General features: G+C 48.6%; 1 protein-coding gene across 4 annotated transcripts in view; it reads left to right on the top strand.

The window, feature by feature from the left end:
* The window catches only part of NALCN (sodium leak channel, non-selective), an 871910-nt gene that overhangs the window by 420553 nt on the left and 430877 nt on the right, over positions 1–20480 (top strand). For all 4 annotated transcript variants that reach the window (XM_073569511.1, XM_073569510.1, XM_073569508.1 and 1 more), the window contains one exon: positions 4481–4672. In XM_073569511.1, the coding sequence (XP_073425612.1) occupies positions 4481–4672 (192 nt within the window). The remainder of the gene's footprint in view (positions 1–4480; positions 4673–20480) is intronic.

Below are 20480 nucleotides of genomic sequence, written 5' to 3'. Positions count from 1 at the left end.
TGCTGTTTGTCTTGTTCACATTCTTGCTCTCATCTCTCGCTCACAATTCTTCTGCCTTTCTCTTGGTTCTCCATTGTCACGTGCTCCTTTCCTGCAAGTAAGGGTCATGTCTACTCATCTAAGCAGGCTAGTTGAACACTGCAATGCTGGTACTTCACTGTCATGTTGCATTTGATTTCTAGCCCTTTGTGTACCCTGGTTTGTCTATGGGCTGGACAGGAACAGCAACCTAGGGCTGTATGTGGCCCGCAAGTCACAGCTTGCCTAGGTCTGGCCGATAAGGATGTGTACATCAGTCAGCTCTCACTTTAATCCCTTGACCCCCGAAGGTTAGTGACCAGTCCAGTTTTTACAATTCTGACCACTGTCATTTTATGAGACAATAACTTTGGAATGCTTCAACGGATCCCAGTGATTATGAGATTTTTTTTAGTGGCATATTGTACTTCATGATAGTGGTAAAATTTATTTTATATAACTTGCGTTTATTTGTGGAAAAAATGGAAATTTGGCAAAAATGTCTCCTGCCCTTAAATCACACAGATATGTGGCACAAAATAGTTAATAAATAACATTTCCCACATGTCTACTATACATCAGCACAATTTTGAAAGGAATAAAGTTATAAGGGTTAAAAGTTGACCAGCAATTTTTCATTTTTCCAACAAAATTTACAGAACCATTTTTTAGGGACCACATCACATTTGAAGTCACTTAGAGGGGTCTATATGATAGAAAATACCCATACCCAAAAGTGACATCATTCTAAAAACATCACCCCTGAAGGTGCTCAAAAACACATTCAAGAAGTTTATTAACCCTTTAGGTGCTTCACAGGAATTTTTGGAATGTGAAAAAAAATCAACATTTAACTTTTTTGCACAAAAAATTTACTTCAGATCCAACATTTTTTATTTTGACAAGGGTAACAGGAAAAAATGGACTCCAAAATTTGTTGTGCAATTTCTCTTGAGCATGCCAATACCACCTATGAGGGAAAAAACACTGTATGGGCACATGGCAGAGATCGGAAGTGAAGCAGCGCCATTTGACTTTTTGAATGCAACATTTGCTGGAACAATTGACAGACATCATGTCGCATTTGGTGAACCTGTGATGCGCCTAAACAGTGAAAATCCCCCACAAGTAACACCATTTTGAAAACTAGACCGCTCTCGTAACTAATCTAGATGAGTAGTGAGCACATTGAACCCTCAGGTGCTTTACACAAGTTTATAATGTTGAGCCATGAAAATAAAAAAAATCTCATTTTCACCACAAATATGTTTTTAGCCCCAAATGTTGCATTTTCTTAAGGGTAACAGGAGAAATTTCACCATACAATTTGTTGTGCAATTTCTCCTGAGTATGCCGATACTCCATATCAGGGGTAAAACTACTGTTTGGGCACACAGCAGGGCTCAGAAGTGAAGGAGCGTATATTGACCTTTTGAATGTAACATTTGCTGGAACAATTTGCGGACGCCATGTCGCATTTGGAGAACCTCTGATGTGCCTAAACAGTGAAAATCCACCACAAGTAACACCATTTTGCAAAATAGACCCCTAAAGTAATGTATTTAGATGTGTGATGAGCACCTTGAGCCACCAGGTACTTCACATAAGTTTATAACGTTGAGCCATGAAAATTAAAAAATCACATTTTCCCCACAAAAATGTTATTTTGTCCCCAAATGTTGCATTTTCATAAGGGTAACAGAAGAAATTGCACCACACAATTTGTAGTGCAATTTCTCCTGAGTACACAGATACCCCATATGAAGGAGAAAACTACTGTTTGGGTGCACGGCAGGGCTCAGGAAGATGTGTCATTTCACTTTTTGAATGTAACATTTCCTGGAATCATTAGCGGATGTCATGTCCCTTTTGGAGAGCCCTTGAAGCCCTAAACAGTGGATTTCCCCCCCCTACAAGTGACCCCATTTTGGAAACTAGACCCCTCAAGGAATGTATTTAGATTAATTTTCCCCACAAAAATGTTATTTTGGCCTCAAATTTTTACTGATGTCACTGATGTGACTGCTCTCAAGGACAGCCAGCTACGCACTGACACAGGAGTATGAAGTCACTATTGCAGTGTGTAGCGCTGAGCTGCAGTGAGAAAATTCACCAGAGTTCATCAGCTGATGAGCTCCAGTGACCTCACTTACAGCACCACCACTGCATAAAAAAGTTCTCACACAGCGGTGGTGCCGTAAGTGAAATCAACTGAGCTCATCAGCTGCTGAACTCATGTGATCTCTCACAGGAGCTCAGTGCTATACACTGTGAGAGCGATGATGCTCCTGTGCCAGTGTGTAGCTGGTGGCCAGTTAGAGCAGTCTTATCTCCGATGTGATTGTTCTACAATTGAGATCGCCGTGGGACACTTTGGATTACATGTGTCAGGAGAAACCGCCAGCGGTTTAAGTAGCCCTGACAGTAAGAGTCCGGAGCCTCTGATGGCCTGTGACAGCTGTACTCACAGCATCTGGGTGCTGGGCAAGATGACAGCGATACAGCAGGGCTGGAGTGAGCAGAACGCTGGGTTGTGAGTGTACTGACAGGACCTGCAGCAAGTGACCACAGGAGGCGGGGCTTAGCATGCTGCTGCTGGAGATGGGTGCAGGATGTTACAGGGACCCTGGAGCAGAGGAGAGGGGAAAGGGGGCCGCAGGACACCAGGGAAAGGATGGGGCACCAGAGGGAGATGAAATCCAAAACAAGCCAAGGTCAGTAAATGAGAGAGGCAATGCGGTACACAAGGAGCAGGCTAATCAAGAATAGTCAGGGACGTAGCTGGAGTCAGAAAGCCGGAGAAGCAGATACACAGTACAGAATCAAAAGGCAAAATCACAGTGGGGACAGAACCGGGTCAGAACCATACAGGCAAGCTAGAACACAGGCACAAGGCACAGGCACACAGAGGTCGACACACTCAGTCGAGGGCAAAAGTATAACCAACAAAGCATGGCCCCACAAAGAGGCTATAACAAGCCTCAGAGAAACCAAAAGGAGGCTATCTGGATTTAACCCTAGACACTCCAAACAGAATATATCCAGCAGACCATGACAACGTGGACTACGGCATACAGGAGAGTATATGGTTGTTTAATAAATAATTATTTTTGATTGTTTACAGGGGACAAGGGCATCAGTGTTTTAGTGTTAGGTGAATATAATGTGTTTTTTATTTTTACTTGAATATGTATTTAACTATTTTACATGTTTGATTTATTTGTTAATTTTAACTTTGAGCACAGTCGGCGGCTGATGAGAGACTACTTCTCCCATCAGCGGCACCTGCTATTACTGTTATCAGTGACAGCAGACATAGCCTGATGGGTATAATAGTCTCTCATCAGCTGATGCCTGCTGAGCTACTGTAAGCTTTTTACTGTAGGTCATGGCTGCGAGGTCACAATAACATCTGACAGCATGACCCCACAGTGAAATGACGGCAGTCACCGCCGCGCCAGTGTTTCCTAAACTGTCACACAGATGACACCGTGGATAAACACCATAAGAAGTCTGTAAAAACTTGGCAAATACACAGCAAATCCACAAACATTTTTATACCTGCATTTTTGCTGCGGATTTGAATGACTCAATTAAAGTCAATGGGTGAAAAACACTAAAAATCCTCACAAAGACTTGACATGCTGCAGAAAAATAACACTGCAAATACTCAATGGTAAATTACTGATCATGTGCACAGCACTTCAGGATTCTTGTTGAATTAGCTGGCATAATGATTCCCTAGCATTTTTAACCCATTTCCCATGCAGAAAAAACGCATCAAAAACATACTGTATGCACACAGCCTTAGACATTCTCCACAGCCTTAATTCAACTGGGGCAGAAGCTCCTCCTGGCTGACTGGGGTGTGACATTTGCAGCCATCCACTGTCAGTAGCACTACCAACAAACTTCATAGCATATGTAAGCTATGAAATTGTCATTGTTAGTTATTTCCTAATTTTTTATATAATAAAACTCTTTATACTAAGTGTATTTACTAGCATTAACCCCAAGAAATTTACCTAACATCAGTTCTACACATATGAGATGAATAGTTTTGGATAAATTCAGTTTACTAGCATGCTTCTATACATCCATATGCAACAGTTTGGCTGTGCAATCTCCTTAAGTAAAACAAATGATAAATACAACTAATCCAAACTTTTCACATTTTAATAACATTTCTGTAGATTCAAATTGATTTATGTTAATTTATGCATATAGGCTTTAGTTTTTTTTTTGTTTCTATGCTGATGCATATGAGAGCAGGTATGCGCCCTGACAAGCATGACATTTTTTGCCACTTGGATTACTTTCTATTCTCATATTCGCCTTAATTTCCCTACAAAGCAAAACTAATATTTATTGTGAGCAGCAGTTTGTAGAGAACATCAAGGAAAAAAATAAAATGAAACATCTGAATTTTTCAGTAATATGTCAATGCTTCTTCTCGTTGCAGGTGCTAAGAGTTGTCCGACTTATCAAGATTTCTCCTGCTTTGGAAGACTTTGTGTATAAAATATTTGGACCTGGTAAAAAACTTGGAAGCCTGGTGGTGTTCACTGCCAGCCTCCTAATTGTTATGTCGGCGATCAGTTTGCAGATGTTCTGCTTCGTGGAGGAGTTAGACCGGTTCACCACTTTTCCTAGGGTATGTAAGAAACATGGCAATAATATGATATTGTTTTATAATTTAGTCTTCCATAAAGAAAACTTCTTTCAAATCAGATACAGACAACATAAATGGATATATAAAAGTCAAACCTAAAAGAGCCTGATAGTGATATAAAAGTGGAGAGATGTACAGTTGTGGATGAAAGTTTTGAAACTAACACCTATTGGAAGTAGCAATCCTAAAAGTCAATGTTGACCCTTTTTGCTTGTTAAAGGGTCAACATTGACTTTTAGGATTGCTAATTCCAATAGGTGGCACTAGAGTTCTAGTCATCTTCCTCTCTGAAGAGACAATTTGCATATTTCCCAGAGGAGCATTGCGGCTTTAAGTCTCCTCATCTCGGCATGCTTAGCATGTCATTCTCCACAAGGAGAAACGATACTTCTTGGATATCGGTCAGACGCCTCTCACACAGCCAAACCAGATCTCACACTTTGCACTGACAAGGGGCAGTACCCCAAAATACAGTGTCTGCAAATTGAGATTCTGGTTTGGCTTTTATCCTAAGTCATGTAACAAGGCTCGTTAAAGGGTCAACATTGACTTTTAGGATTGCTACTCTCAATAGGTGGCACTAGAGTTCTAGTACTCTTCCTCTCTGAAGAGACAATTTGAAACGGACACAAATTTTGTTTTCCACAGGTTTCCTTCTTCAGTATTTTTATATTTTTCAGTGAGATGTTTCTAAGATTACTGAAACACAATTCTAAGAATTGTCACTTTTATGGACTTCTCCCCTTTGCCCTGATATGTTGTATATCAGCTTCTGAGCCAAATCCTGACATCTTATTACAGGGGCGGGCTGGGCCGGGTGACATGGAGGCAAATGCCCCCCCGGGCCGCTCCCCCAGGTGCACACGTCGGGTCGGCAGCTTTCTCTGTTTTTATAACACCTACTCAAAGAAGTGAATATACTAAAAAATATCCAAAATTTGGAAACTAAAATAATTTTATTCATCACAATATTAAAAACAAAGGAGAAACCGACAAAATAGACATCATAAAATACCATTGTACAAGGAGATAGTAGTTAAATAACATGATTAGGAGCCATGATTACCGTATTTTTCGCTTTATAAGACGCTCCGGATTATAAGACGCACCCCAAATTTTGAGGAGAAAAATAGGAAAAAAACTTTATTTTTAATAAAATGGTGGTGCATCTTATAATCCATGCGTCTTATTGCTTACCAGGGGTGGTGATGGAGGAGGCCGGAGTGGAACATTGCTGCTGGGATGAGGGGGTGTTTTGATGTGCAGCGTGCCGCTGCCGGTGTCTGTTACTGCCGCCGCCCTCTGTCCCCTGATGCTTGCCACCACCGCCACGCTCTGTCCCCCGGTGCCTGCTTGCCACCACCGCCGCACTCTATCCCCCAGTGCTTGCCACCACCGCCACGCTGTCCCCCGGTGCCTGCTTGCCACCTCCGCCGCACTCTCCCCCGGTTCTTACCGCCACCACCGCGCTCTGTCCCCCGGTTCTTACCGCCACGCTCCTATCCCCCAGTGTTTGCCGCCATCGCCGCGCTCTGTCCCGTTCTGAGGGTACTTGCCGCGGCACTCTGTGCCCTGATGCTGCCGCTGCGCTGTCCGCCACCGCCGCGCTCCTGTCCCCCGGTGGTTTCTTCCGCCCCACCGCCGCCGCCGCGCTCTGTCCCGTTCAGCGTGGGGGGGTCTCTGTTGCTCCATGCCTGGAGATCTCCATCTCCCGAGATTTCAGTGCCGAGATGTCCGTCTGCGCATGCACGGCGGGCATTTTCCAGGAAGAAAGCAGGCATGGAGCGACAGAGACCCCCCCACGCTGAACGGGACAGAGCGCGGCGGCGGCGGTGGGGCGGAATAAACCACCGGGGGACAGGAGCGCGGCGGTGGCGGACAGCGCAGCGGCAGCATCAGGGAACAGAGTGCCGCGGCAAGTACCCTCAGTGGCAGCGCAAATGTATATCCTCTTTGTAAGACGCACCCCCTTTTTCCCCTCAATATTGGGGGAAAAAAAGTGTGTCTTACAAAGCGGAAAATACGGTAAATGACATTATCATAAATAATCCCTAAATAGTCTACATAAAGTGCAAAGAATGAACAGACCAGAAATAAAGTGCATAGAAGATATAAGAAGGATTATAAATACCAGTTATCAGTGATCAATGGCTCCCCAAAACTCCAGCTCCAACGTACGTTTCTTCAATGTGGCTTTCTCAAGGAGTCAGCACTCCGTATGTTAAGAACCTATAACTCTGCCCTTCACCTCGCCAAAGAGACCTACTACACCACCCTGATCATCTCACTATCCAATAACCCCAAGAAACATTTTGACACCTTTCACTCCCTCCTCAGTCCAAAAGCACAAGCCCCTATTACAGACATTTGTGCTGATGACCTGGCCGCCCACTTTATAGAGATATTAAATAGATAATATCTGTCAGGAAATCCTCTCCCAGCCACCACATGCTGTGACTCACATCCCTCCCTGCATTTCCCCTGGCTCACTTTCCACATTAGATCCCATCACAGAAGAAGTCTCCAGGCTCCTCTCTTCTTCTTGTCTGACTACATGCACTACTGACCCCATTCCCTCACATCTCCTCCAGTCTCTCTCTCCAGTCATCACTACTCACCTAGCTGCAGTCTTTAATGTCTCCCTCTCCTCAGGCATTTTCCCCTCCTCTTTCAAACACTATCATTATTCCATTATTAAAGAAACCCGCTATCAACCCATCCTGCACAAACAACTACAGACCAGTTTCCAATCTCCCCTTCATCTCTAAACACTTGGAGCACCTTGTCTACTCCTTCCTTACCCGTTACTTCTCCACTCATTCACTCCTAGACCCTTTACAGTCCGGCTTCCGCCTCCTACATTCGACAGAAACTGCACTCATCAAAGTGACCAATGACTTTCTGACAGCAAAATGTAATGGTAACCACTCTCTGCTCATTCTTCTCAACCTTTCTGCAGCTTTCAACACTGTTGACCACCGTCTCCTACTTTCTAGGCTCCAGTCACTAGGCTTTAAGGACACTGCTCTCCTGGTTCTCTTCCTGTCTTTCTGACCGCTCCTCCAGTGTTTTGTTCGCTGGCTCTACTTCATCTCCTCTTCCTCTCATTTTTGGGGTACCTCAGGGCTCAGTCCTTGGCCCCCTTCTCTTCTCACTCTACACGGCCCCAATTGGACAGACCATCAGCAGATGTAGTTTCAGTACCATCTTTATGCTGATGACACACAACTATACACGTCATCCCCTGACCTTACCCCCGCTGTACTACAGAATGCCAGTGACTGTCTGTCTGCAGTCTCCAACATCATGTCCGCACTCTGTCTGAAACTCAACCTCTCTAAAACTGAACTTCTTCTGCTCCCGCCGTCTACTAACCTCCCTAAATCTGACATTTTCCTCTCCATGGGTGGCACCATAATAACACCCCGGCAGCAGGTGCGCTGCCTGGTTATTATGTTCGACACCAAACTCTCCACCTCCCATATACAATCTCTTGCCTGCTTTGGCCGCTTACACCTAAAGAACATCTCTAGAAGCCGCCCTTTTCTCACCATGGAAACAACCAAAATCCTCACTGTTGCAATCCACTCCTGCCTGGACTACTTCAATGCTTTATTAATTGGCCTTCCCCTTACTCGACTTTCCCCTCTCCAGTCCATCCTTAATGCAGAAGCCAGGGTCATCTATCTGGCTAATCGCTACTCAGTTGTGTTCGCTCTTCACCATTCGTTACACTGGCTGCCCATTCATTTCAGGATCCATTTCAAAGTACTTGTTCTCACTCACAAAGCTCTCCACAGTGCGGCACCTCCTTACATCTCCTCCCTCATTTCTGTCTATCGGTCTAGCCGATTGCTACGCTCTTTAAACAACTTTCGACTAACCTCTGCACTAATCCGTACCACCCACTCTCGACTCCAGGAGTTCTCCCATGCTGCGCCAATCCTCTGGAGTGCTCTAACCCAAGAAATTAGGACCATCCACAACTCAAAAACTTGCACAGTTTTAAGCGCTCCCTCAAAACACATTTGTTCAGAGCGGCCTATCACATTCCCTAATCAAAGTCATTTTATATGTAAGTGTGTGTGTGTAGCCCATTCACTATCTCTGTCTATCCTCCACTCCCTCAAGATGGCTAGACCATAATTATAAATACACCTGTACTTTGTATCTCCCCCACCTCATAGTAGATGGTAAGCTCTCACGAGCAGGGTCGTCTTATTTTGCTTTAATTATTGTATTGTTAATGTTGTTACTTATGACTAGTGTTGAGCATTCCGATACCGCAAGTATCGGGTATCGGCCGATATCAGCGGTATCGGAATTCCGATACTTAATTCCGATACTTTTTTCATATCGGATTCCGGGATCGGAATCGGAATAGGAAGTTCCCATCATGCTATGAGCCTGCTTGCTTTGATTAAGCCAATGGGAATCCTCCGAAGTGTGGGCACATCCTGTTAGGCATGTAGGCATGTTAACTATTGGCATGGCTGTGATTGGCTGCCGAAATGATGTCATGATGCACTATAAAAGCCACCGCAGCCGCCATTTCTGGTCACTCTGCTGTGAATTCAGTTAGGGACAGGCTGCTGTAGAAGACTGTGAGGGACAGTTAGAAATAGCGATTCTAAAAACAATATTGTGCTTTATCCAGGCTACATAAACCACCACTGTAGCTTGCTTTTCCCTAGCAGCGCTGTTTTCACAGCTGTCTGCAAGGGCTGTGTGAGTGCAGCTCACGCTGTGGAGTGGGTCCTGCAGCCACGTCAGGCTGTAGGCCACCCAGTGTGATCACTGCTGCCTCATACATCTTTTATTTTTTGAGCTGCATTTTTTAAATAATTTCAATCTAGTGTGCTTCCATCCGTATCCATATACGTTGGTTGCAAACACTAGTAGTAGACAGCGGAGCCTTTCTGCAGCCTTTCAGTGCTAGTGTCCACTTTGCTGCACTGTTCACGGCTGTCTGAGAGGTCTCTGACTGTGTGTGAGTGCAGCTCATGCTGAGTAGTGTGTCCTGCAGCTACGTCTGGCTGTAGGACGCTCAGCGTGCGTCACTGCCTCACACATATTTTTATTTGAGTGCAGCTCATTTTTTCTTCTATTAGTGTGCATCCATCCGTCTCCATCTACGGTGGTTGCAAACACTATATAGGAGTACACAGCGGAGCCTTTCTGCAGCCTGTCAGTGCCAGTGCCCACTTAGCTGCACTGTTGACGGCTGTCTGAGAGGTCTCTGACTGTGTGTGAGTGCAGCTCACGCTGAGTAGAGTGTCCTGCAGCTACGTCTGGTTGTAGGACGCTCAACGTGCGTCACTGCCTCACACATATTTGTCTCTGAGTGCAGCTCATTTTTTCTTCTCCTATTAGTGTGCATCCATCCGTATCCATCAACATTGGTTGGTTGCAAACACTATATAGGAGTAGATAGAGGAGCCTTTTTTTCTGGCTTGTGCCCTGCCGGCGCAGCCAGATTAGTATTACCCAATTTTTTTGGAGCCTCATCTTTTGCATTGTAGGTTACCTGCCTGCATTGTAATAGCTCCAAAAAGTTGGTGATACTATCAGTTTCAATTCTTTGTTCTCATACTTTGAGTTTGTTTCAAACAAAGAAACCACATAAAAAGTTCACCAAACACTACATTTTGAACTTGTGTAGGCCACATCAGCTCCTATTAAAGTCTAGTCCACACACACACACTTCATAAAATTAGTGTTTCTTGTACCTGTAACCAGCTGTTCAGGAATAAGCACACTAAGGCCCCCCTTTGTCCTTTTTTGCCTATCTTAAGCAGTCTTGCAAGATGAAGAAGGCAGGGAGTAAGGCGCGGGGGCGTGGGCGTGGGCGTGGAGTTTCAGCAGGGAGAGGACGTGGGGATTCTGCAGGGAGAGGACGTGGGGATTCTACAGGTAGAGGACGTGGGGATTCTGGGCCTGCTGCGGGCACCAGTGGATCAGCATCCCCCAGTTTTAGCAGGCAACAGTCCTTTATGCGCAGCTTTGTAGGACCTCAACGTACCCCACTGCTGCGGGAGGAACAAATTGAAGCCGTTGTCGGATGGATGGCAGCTAACGCATCGACTTCAATTACTTCCGCATCCTCTCAGGGTCAGAGCACCGAAGAGCAACCATCTGTCTCTTCACCACCTGCCAAAGTGCCCAGGCAGTCAGAGAGACATGGACAGGAGCCATCACAATCTCTACTTCTGTTCTCGGAATCTGTTGGCTTGGAAAGAGGGGGCCAGCCAAGCAGCATTCCTGAATGTGAAGAAGAGGGAGTATGCAGTGATGCGCAACTTCTTTGTCCCTCTGAATCTGAAGAGGCGAGTGGGCCAGTGCCTATGGTCAGCACACCTCAGTACGCATCAGATGATGACGAGACTCAGTTGCCACTTTCTGGTGCGTACGGTGCTGGCGAGACAACCCCGGAGAAGCAGCTGTTTGAAGAGGGGAGGGAAGATGATGAGGTCCTTGACCCATCATGGCGTGAGCAACAGGAAGGTGGTGGGAGCAGCTCGGAGGAAGAGATTCCCCTACCGGCCAAAACAGGAGGCAGAGGGAGGGGGAAGACTTGGTTGCCTGTACCCTCCACTTCGGCACCCGTTAGGAGCATTCCTCCTTCCAAAGGCAAACCGGGCGCTCACAAGAGTTGCAGTGCGTGGTCCTTTTTTGACACAGTTGCAGATGACATTTGCTTTGTCAAATGCAAGCTGTGTCATCAGAGAGTCAAAAGAGGGAGAAATGTCAGCAACCTCAATACCACAAATATGTGGAAACATGTGCGCACCAAGCACGAGTTGGAGTTGCATAGACACCCTCAAGACGTAGGCCAACGTACAGCACCACCTACCACCTCTTCAGTTCGTGTTGGGCCCTCTTCCTCCAGCTCACACACTGCTGGTTCGGCTTCCTCACAGGATCGCCAAGGAAGAACCTCTGCCACTGTTGTCCGGAGACCCTGTCAGATTCCACCCATAACAGCACGTTCCCATCCATCACAGCCATCGGTAGCACAGGCATGGGATAAAAGGCGCCCTTACTCGGCAAACCATCCCCGAGCACAGTCTCTGAATGCTGGCATTGCCAAACTTCTGGCAGTTGAAATGCTGTCATTCAGGCTGGTGGACACTGACACCTTCCGGGACTTAATGGCATTGGCAGTCCCCCAATACAACGTGCCCAGCCGCTTTTATTTCAGCAGGCGAGCCGTCCCTGCCCTGCAGAAACATGTTGAGGGCAAAATAAAACATGCGCTACTAAACGCCGTTAGTAGCAAGGTCCACCTGACCACCGATGCGTGGACCAGTAACCATGGACAGGGACGATACCTTTCCCTCACTGCCCACTGGGTCAATGTTGTGGAGCCGGGTACGGATCTGGAGAGTGGCGCTGTACGTGTTCTTCCAACGCCACGGATTGCAGGACTCCAGTCTGTACACATAGACTCCTCCTCCTACTCAAGTTCCTCAGAAACAGCAGAGCAGGAGCCTGTTACGACCGATATGAGCACAGCCGTGGCCAAACGTCAACAGGCTGTACTCAAATTAATTTCTTTGGGGAATCGAAGCCACACAGCGCAGGAGCTCTGGAATGCTATCAAGCTGGAGAGCGATGTGTGGTTTGGGCCAGCGAATCTCCAGCCGGGCTTGGTAGTGTGTGACAATGGCCGAAATCTGGTGGCAGCTCTTGGCCTAGGCAACCTCACACACATCCCATGTCTGGCACATGTTCTTAACTTGGTCGTGCAGAGCTTTCTGAGGGACTATCCGGATCTTGATGCACTGTTGCACAAGGTCCGCATAGAGTGCGCTCACTTGCGACGTTCCAGCACGGCAAGATCGCGCCTCGCTGCTCTGCAGCGACGATTTGGCCTTCCAGAACATCGCATCATATGTGACCTACCCACCCGGTGGAATTCAACGTTACATATGTTGGAGCGGTTGTGTGAGCAGCAGGCAGCAGTCATGGAGTACCAGCTGCATCAGGCGCAAACAAGTCGCACTGTGCGCCGTTCACACTTCAGCACCATTGAGTGGGCCTCTATGAAGGACATCTGCCTCGTTTTGCGTGCCTTCGATGAATCCACGCGGATGGCGAGTGCAGATGATGCACTAGTCAGCATGACTGTCCCCCTTATCTGCCTGCTTCAACAAACACTGCAAGCACTAAGGGATGAGGTTTCAGAAGAGGTGGAGGATGAGGAGTCCCAAATGCCATCTGCTTCTGGACAGTCTGCGCTACGTGTTTCCTCACAAAGGCCTAGGCAGGGGACACTTTGTGAGGAGGATGAGGAGGAGTCGATGGAGGAGGAAGACATCTCTCCAGAGGAGGGAGGTACACAAACCTCTACTCAGTATGTACAGCGAGGGTGGGGTGATGCAGAGCAGGTCGAGGTCACGCCTCAAACAGGGGACAGCGGTTCTTTGGCAGTTGGGAGTCTGCAGCACATGGTTGATTTCATGCTGCAGTGCCTGAGAAACGACCGCCGCATCGCCCACATTCTCGTCTCGGCTGATTATTGGGTGTACACCCTCCTAGATCCTCGCTACCGGGACAGCGTACAAAGGCTCATACCAACGTTGAACCGGGAGCGTAAAATGCGGGAGTACGAAGAGTCACTGGTGCAGTCCATAATGTTTTCCATTCCACCCGACAGCATTGTTGCAAGTGCTTTACAAAGCAGCTCTGTGCGTCGAGGCAGTGGAGGAAACTCTGCACAAAGAGGGAGCAGAGGCAGTGCCGCAGCACAAGGCAAGACCACTATGGCCCAAATGTGGCAAAGTTTTGTGTGTCCACCACAATTGTCTACACCATCAGCGACGCCTCGAGTCAGCAGGAGGCAACGCTTCCGTCAGATGGTGTCAGACTACATGTCTTGCCCTGTCGCTGTACTCCCAGATGGCTCTTCCCCCTTCAAGTTTTGGGTCTCTAAGCTGGATACATGGCCAGAGCTTAGCCAGTATGCATTGGAGGTGCTGGCTTGCCCTGCTGCCAGTGTATTATCGGAACGTGTCTTTAGTGCCGCAGGTGGTGTACTAACAGACCGTCGCACGCGACTATCTTCCGATAATGTTGACCGGCTGACTTTTCTGAAAATGAACAAGGCCTGGATCTCCAAAGACTTTGCCATTCCTCTTACAGACTAAATTAGTGGTTGGCAACTGTATCCAGGTCTGCTGGTGTGTTCATTTTTCTACCACCTGAACTATAATCCCTGTGCTTCAACACAGCCAGTTGTCGCTCAGATGTGTCGTCTGCACAGAGAAACACACTAGCTCCTGTGTTACTGGGGTTCAGTAATGCCAGCTGATCCCCTGCTGTGTGGACGGCAGAGTCACCAGCTCCATCAACATTCAAACCACTACTGATTTTTAACCGTGCCCAACTTAGGTCTCTGGCTCCACTGTCTCTACTATTTCCCCTGACCTCCAACCCCGCCATCTACATCTCTGAAGTGGCGTCAGCACAATCTACACTTGTTCCTGTGTTCCTGTGGCTCAGTCCCATCAGTTTATCCCCTGATGTGTGTCCGGCAAGGTCTCCTGCTCTGTCCACATTCCCATAACCAGTAGTGGGAATGAGGACAGAGCTGGCGAACTTGCTGGACAAACATCAGGGGATCAACTGATGGGACTGAGCACCAGTAACACAGGAACAAGTGTAGATTGTGCTGACGCCACTTCAGAGATGTAGCTGGCGGGGTTGGAGGCCAGGGTAAATAGTAGAGACAGTGGAGCCAGAGGCCTAAGTGGAGCATGGTTAGAATCAGTAGTAGTCCACAACCTCCATAAAAACCGCTGCCCATTGGCCTCTGCATGCGGCATGCGTAATCCTGGGCACCAACAGCGTCAGTTGGTGTTCAGAAGTGTCGTCTCCACAGAGCCAAACACATTCGTTCAAGTGTTAGTGGGGTTCAGCACTGCCAGCTGTTCCCCTGCTGTGGAGATGGCAAGTCTCCTGCTGCCTTCACCTGCCCAAATCCAGTAGGCCCCAGCCTGCTCCTCGCCTAATCCTGGGCTCCAACAGCGTCAGTTGGTGTTCAGAAGTGTCGTCTCCACAGAGCCAAACACATTCGTTCAAGTGTTAGTGGGGTTCAGCACTGCCAGCTGTTCCCCTGCTGTGGAGATGGCAAGTCTCCTGCTGCATTCACCTGCCAAAATCCAGTAGGCCCCAGCCTGCTCCTCGCCTAATCCTGGGCTCCAACAGCGTCAGTTGGTGTTCAGAAGTGTCGTCTCCACAGAGCCAAACACATTCGTTCAAGTGTTAGTGGGGTTCAGCACTGCCAGCTGTTCCCCTGCTGTGGAGATGGCAAGTCTCCTGCTGCCTTCACCTGCCAAAATCCAGTAGGCCCCAGCCTGCTCCTCGCCTAATCCTGGGCTCCAACAGCGTCAGTTGGTGTTCAGAAGTGTCGTCTCCACAGAGCCAAACACGTTCGTTCAAGTGTTAGTGGGGTTCAGCACTGCCAGCTGTTCCCCTGCTGTGGAGATGGCAAGTCTCCTGCTGCATTCACCTGCCAAAATCCAGTAGGCCCCAGCCTGCTCCTCGCCTAATCCTGGGCTCCAACAGCGTCAGTTGGTGTTCAGAAGTGTCGTCTCCACAGAACCAAACACATTCGTTCAAGTGTTAGTGGGGTTCAGCACTGCCAGCTGTTCCCCTGCTGTGGAGATGGCAAGTCTCCTGCTGCCTTCACCTGCCAAAATCCAGTAGGCCCCAGCCTGCTCCTCGCCTAATCCTGGGCTCCAACAGCGTCAGATGGTGTTCAGAAGTGTCGTCTCCACAGAGCCAAACACGTTCGTTCAAGTGTTAGTGGGGTTCAGCACTGCCAGCTGTTCCCCTGCTGTGGAGATGGCAAGTCTCCTGCTGCCTTCACCTGCCAAAATCCAGTAGGCCCCAGCCTGCTCCTCGCCTAATCCTGGGCTCCAACAGCGTCAGTTGGTGTTCAGAAGTGTCGTCTCCACAGAGCCAAACACGTTCGTTCAAGTGTTAGTGGGGTTCAGCACTGCCAGCTGTTCCCCTGCTGTGGAGATGGCAAGTCTCCTGCTGCATTCACCTGCCAAAATCCAGTAGGCCCCAGCCTGCTCCTCGCCTAATCCTGGGCTCCAACAGCGTCAGTTGGTGTTCAGAAGTGTCGTCTCCACAGAACCAAACACATTCGTTCAAGTGTTAGTGGGGTTCAGCACTGCCAGCTGTTCCCCTGCTGTGGAGATGGCAAGTCTCCTGCTGCCTTCACCTGCCAAAATCCAGTAGGCCCCAGCCTGCTCCTCGCCTAATCCTGGGCTCCAACAGCGTCAGTTGGTGTTCAGAAGTGTCGTCTCCACAGAGCCAAACACATTCGTTCAAGTGTTAGTGGGGTTCAGCACTGCCAGCTGTTCCCCTGCTGTGGAGATGGCAAGTCTCCTGCTGCCTTCACCTGCCAAAATCCAGTAGGCCCCAGCCTGCTCCTCGCCTAATCCTGGGCTCCAACAGCGTCAGTTGGTGTTCAGAAGTGTCGTCTCCACAGAGCCAAACACGTTCGTTCAAGTGTTAGTGGGGTTCAGCACTGCCAGCTGTTCCCCTGCTGTGGAGATGGCAAGTCTCCTGCTGCATTCACCTGCCAAAATCCAGTAGGCCCCAGCCTGCTCCTCGCCTAATCCTGGGCTCCAACAGCGTCAGTTGGTGTTCAGAAGTGTCGTCTCCACAGAACCAAACACATTCGTTCAAGTGTTAGTGGGGTTCAGCACTGCCAGCTGTTCCCCTGCTGTGGAGATGGCAAGTCTCCTGCTGCCTTCACCTGCCAAAATCCAGTAGGCCCCAGCCTGCTCCTCGCCTAATCCTGGGCTCCAACAGCGTCAGTTGGTGTTCAGAAGTGTCGTCTCCACAGAGCCAAACACATTCGTTCAAGTGTTAGTGGGGTTCAGCACTGCCAGCTGTTCCCCTGCTGTGGAGATGGCAGTCTCTCCTGCTGTCTCCGCATTACAAAGACAGTAGGCCTCTGCCTACACCCTCCTATTTCCTGGGCTTCAACACAGCCAGTTGTAGTTCGGAAGTGCCGTCCACACGGAAAGAGATACTTGCTCCCGTGTCTCAGTGGGGTTCAGTAACGTCAGCTGATCCCCTGCTGTGTGGATGGCAGTCTCTCCTGCTGTAAACTCATTCAAAATACAGTAGGCCTCTGCCTACACCCTCCTATTTCCTGGGCTTCAACACAGCCAGTTGTAGTTCGGAAGTGCCGTCCACACGGAAAGAGATACTTGCTCCCGTGTCTCAGTGGGGTTCAGTAACGTCAGCTGATCCCCTGCTGTGTGGATGGCAGTCTCTCCTGCTGTCACCTCATTCAAAATTCAGTAGGCCTCTGCCTACACCCTCCTATTTCCTGGGCTTCAACACAGCCAGTTGTAGTTCGGAAGTGCCGTCCACACGGAAAGAGATACTTGCTCCCGTGTCTCAGTGGGGTTCAGTAACGTCAGCTGATCCCCTGCTGTGTGGATGGCAGTCTCTCCTGCTGTCACCTCATTCAAAATTCAGTAGGCCTCTGCCTACACCCTCCTATTTCCTGGGCTTCAACACAGCCAGTTGTAGTTCGGAAGTGCCGTCCACACGGAAAGAGATACTTGCTCCCGTGTCTCAGTGGGGTTCAGTAACGTCAGCTGATCCCCTGCTGTGTGGATGGCAGTCTCTCCTGCTGTAAACTCATTCAAAATACAGTAGGCCTCTGCCTACACCCTCCTATTTCCTGGGCTTCAACACAGCCAGTTGTAGTTCGGAAGTGCCGTCCACACGGAAAGAGACACTTGCTCCCGTGTCTCAGTGGGGTTCAGTAACGTCAGCTGATCCCCTGCTGTGTGGATGGCAGTCTCTCCTGCTGTCACCTCATTCAAAATTCAGTAGGCCTCTGCCTACACCCTCCTATTTCCTGGGCTTCAACACAGCCAGTTGTAGTTCGGAAGTGCCGTCCACACGGAAAGAGATACTTGCTCCCGTGTCTCAGTGGGGTTCAGTAACGTCAGCTGATCCCCTGCTGTGTGGATGGCAGTCTCTCCTGCTGTAAACTCATTCAAAATACAGTAGGCCTCTGCCTACACCCTCCTATTTCCTGGGCTTCAACACAGCCAGTTGTAGTTCGGAAGTGCCGTCCACACGGAAAGAGATACTTGCTCCCGTGTCTCAGTGGGGTTCAGTAACGTCAGCTGATCCCCTGCTTTGTGGATGGCAGTCTCTCCTGCTGTAAACTCATTCAAAATACAGTAGGCCTCTGCCTACACCCTCCTATTTCCTGGGCTTCAACACAGCCAGTTGTAGTTCGGAAGTGCCGTCCACACGGAAAGAGATACTTGCTCCCGTGTCTCAGTGGGGTTCAGTAATGTCAGCTGATCCCCTGCTGTGTGGATGGCAAAGTCTCCTGCTGCCTACACAGTCGTACCACTACTGATTTTTAACCGTGCTCCAATTAGGCCTGTGGCTCCACTGTCTCTCGTATTTCCCCTGTCCTCCAACCCTGCCAGTTACAGCTCCGAAGTGGCGTCTGCACAATCCACACTTGTTCCTGTGTTACAGGTGTTCAGTCCGATCAGTTAATCCCCTGATGTGTGTCCGGCAATGTCGCCTGCTCTGTCCACATTCCCATTATCGGAATGTGGACAGAGCAGGCGACATTGCCGGACACACATCAGGGGATTAACTGACCGGACTGAACACCTGTAACACAGGAACAAGTGTGGATTGTGCAGACGCCACTTCGGAGCTGTAACTGGCGGGGTTGGAGGACAGGGGAAATACGAAAATCAGTGAATCCACAGGCCTAAGTGGAGCTTGGTTCAAATTAGTAGTCTACAACCGATCTTAAAATTTCTTCAATGCAGCCTAAGCCTGCTCCGTGCTTGTCCCTGGGCTTCAACACAGCCAGTTGTTGCTCGGAAGTGCCGTCTTCACAGAGTAAAACACTAGCTCCTGTGTTTGTGGGGTTCAGTAACGTCAGCTGTTCCCCTGCTGTTTTGATGGCAATCTGTCCTGCTGCCTCCCAATTGACAGCACATCAGGCCTCAGCCTGCTAAGTGCTTGTCCTGGGCTCCAACATCGCCAGTTGCTGCTCATAACTGACTTTGGCACGGGTACTCCCTCCTGCCCAGCTTGGTTCCAGCCCTGCCTGCTGTTTCCGGGAAGTGTCAATGTCAGTTTGCCACCCCAAGTTGCCATGTCGTGTTGCGGTTGGGTTAGCCGAGGCTAGGGTGCCAGCAGTTTAGGTGCTTCCTATGTGGACTGCGGGTTCTGGTAAGAAAGGTTTGTTCCATAGTGCCAGTAGGACAAGCACCCCCTGTAGGACTGTGTGATTCGGTAACTGCGGCCAGCTTGCGGCATGCCAACTTTGCTTTTCAGGGGTAACTTCTGATACCCCTCCGGGTTCCAGCACCGTCAGCTGGTTCTCATCAGAGCCTTTGGCCTAGGTGCCTCCATCTCGGTATCCGAGTTCCAGCAACGTCTGCTGGTCCTTGGTAGTGCTTTGTAGCACAGGTACCTCCTGCTTAGTAACCGGGTTCCAGCACCGTCAGCTGGTCCTCGGTTGTGCCATTGGCTCTTATTCCTTCTGCTGCCCCTCCGGGTGCCAGCACTGTCAGCTGGTCCTCGCTATTTCCATTTGCTCTTGCAGCTTATGCTACCCCTCCGGGTTCCAGCACCGTCAGCTGGTTCTCGTCAGAGCCTTTGGCCTAGGTGCCTCCATCTCGGTATCCGAGTTCCGGCAACGTCTGCTGGTCCTTGGTAGTGCTTTGTAGCACAGGTACCTCCTGCTTAGTAACCGGGTTCCAGCACCGTCAGCTGGTCCTCGGTTGTGCCATTGGCTCTTATTCCTTCTGCTGCCCCTCCGGGTGCCAGCACTGTCAGCTGGTCCTCGCTATTTCCATTTGCTCTTGCAGCTTATGCTACCCCTCCGGGTTCCAGCACCGTCAGCTGGTTCTCGTCAGAGCGTTTGGCCTAGGTGCCTCCATCTCGGTATCCGAGTTCCGGCAACGTCTGCTGGTCCTTGGTAGTGCTTTGTAGCACAGGTACCTCCTGCTTAGTAACCGGGTTCCAGCACCGTCAGCTGGTCCTCGGTAGTGCCATTGGCTCTTGTTCCTTCTGCTGCCCCTCCGGGTGCCAGTACCGTCAGCTGGTTCAAGAGGACAAAGAACAGGAAGACAACCACCAAGATGCAGAACAACAAGAGAGAGAAGACAAAGAAGCATAAAAAAAACAAAGCAGAAGAACATTAAGCATAAGACTAATACTCTGAGCAAATGATATTATCTTATTTATAAGCAGAAGAAGACTAAGCAGTGTATGGGGGTGAGTCCGTTCCTCCTCGTGGTGCCCCTGGAAAAGGCCTGCTTCTGCAGGCCAAACTGAACGCGGACAAATCCTGTTGTAAATCTTTTGTGACAGGCAGAACGGAAGGTGTAAACTTCTAACTTTTCTAGATAACAACTACAGGAATGCCTGACACAAACAAGAATATGATGAAGAAGAATAGGAAGAAGATGAAGAAGCTGAATATGTAGAATAATAATTGTTGAATAAGAAGAATATGAAGAATGTAAGAAAAGGAAGAAGAAGAAGAAGAAGAAGAAGAAGAAGAAGAAGAAGAAGAAGAAGAAGAAGAAGAAGAATGTAAAAAAAGGAAGTAGAAGAAGAAGAAGAAGAATGTAAAAAAAGGAATAAGAAGAAGAATGTAAAAAAAGGAAGTAGAAGAAGAAGAAGAAGAATGTAAAAAAAGGAAGTAGAAGAAGAAGAAGAAGAATGTAAAAAAAGGAAGTAGAAGAAGAAGACATACATGTCT

This window comes from Dendrobates tinctorius, unplaced genomic scaffold, assembly GCF_039654945.1.
Source record: "Dendrobates tinctorius isolate UK_male_01 unplaced genomic scaffold, ASM3965494v1 ptg000026l, whole genome shotgun sequence".
NCBI lineage: Eukaryota > Metazoa > Chordata > Amphibia > Anura > Dendrobatidae > Dendrobates > Dendrobates tinctorius.
This window is presented reverse-complemented; position numbering and strand designations above follow the sequence as displayed.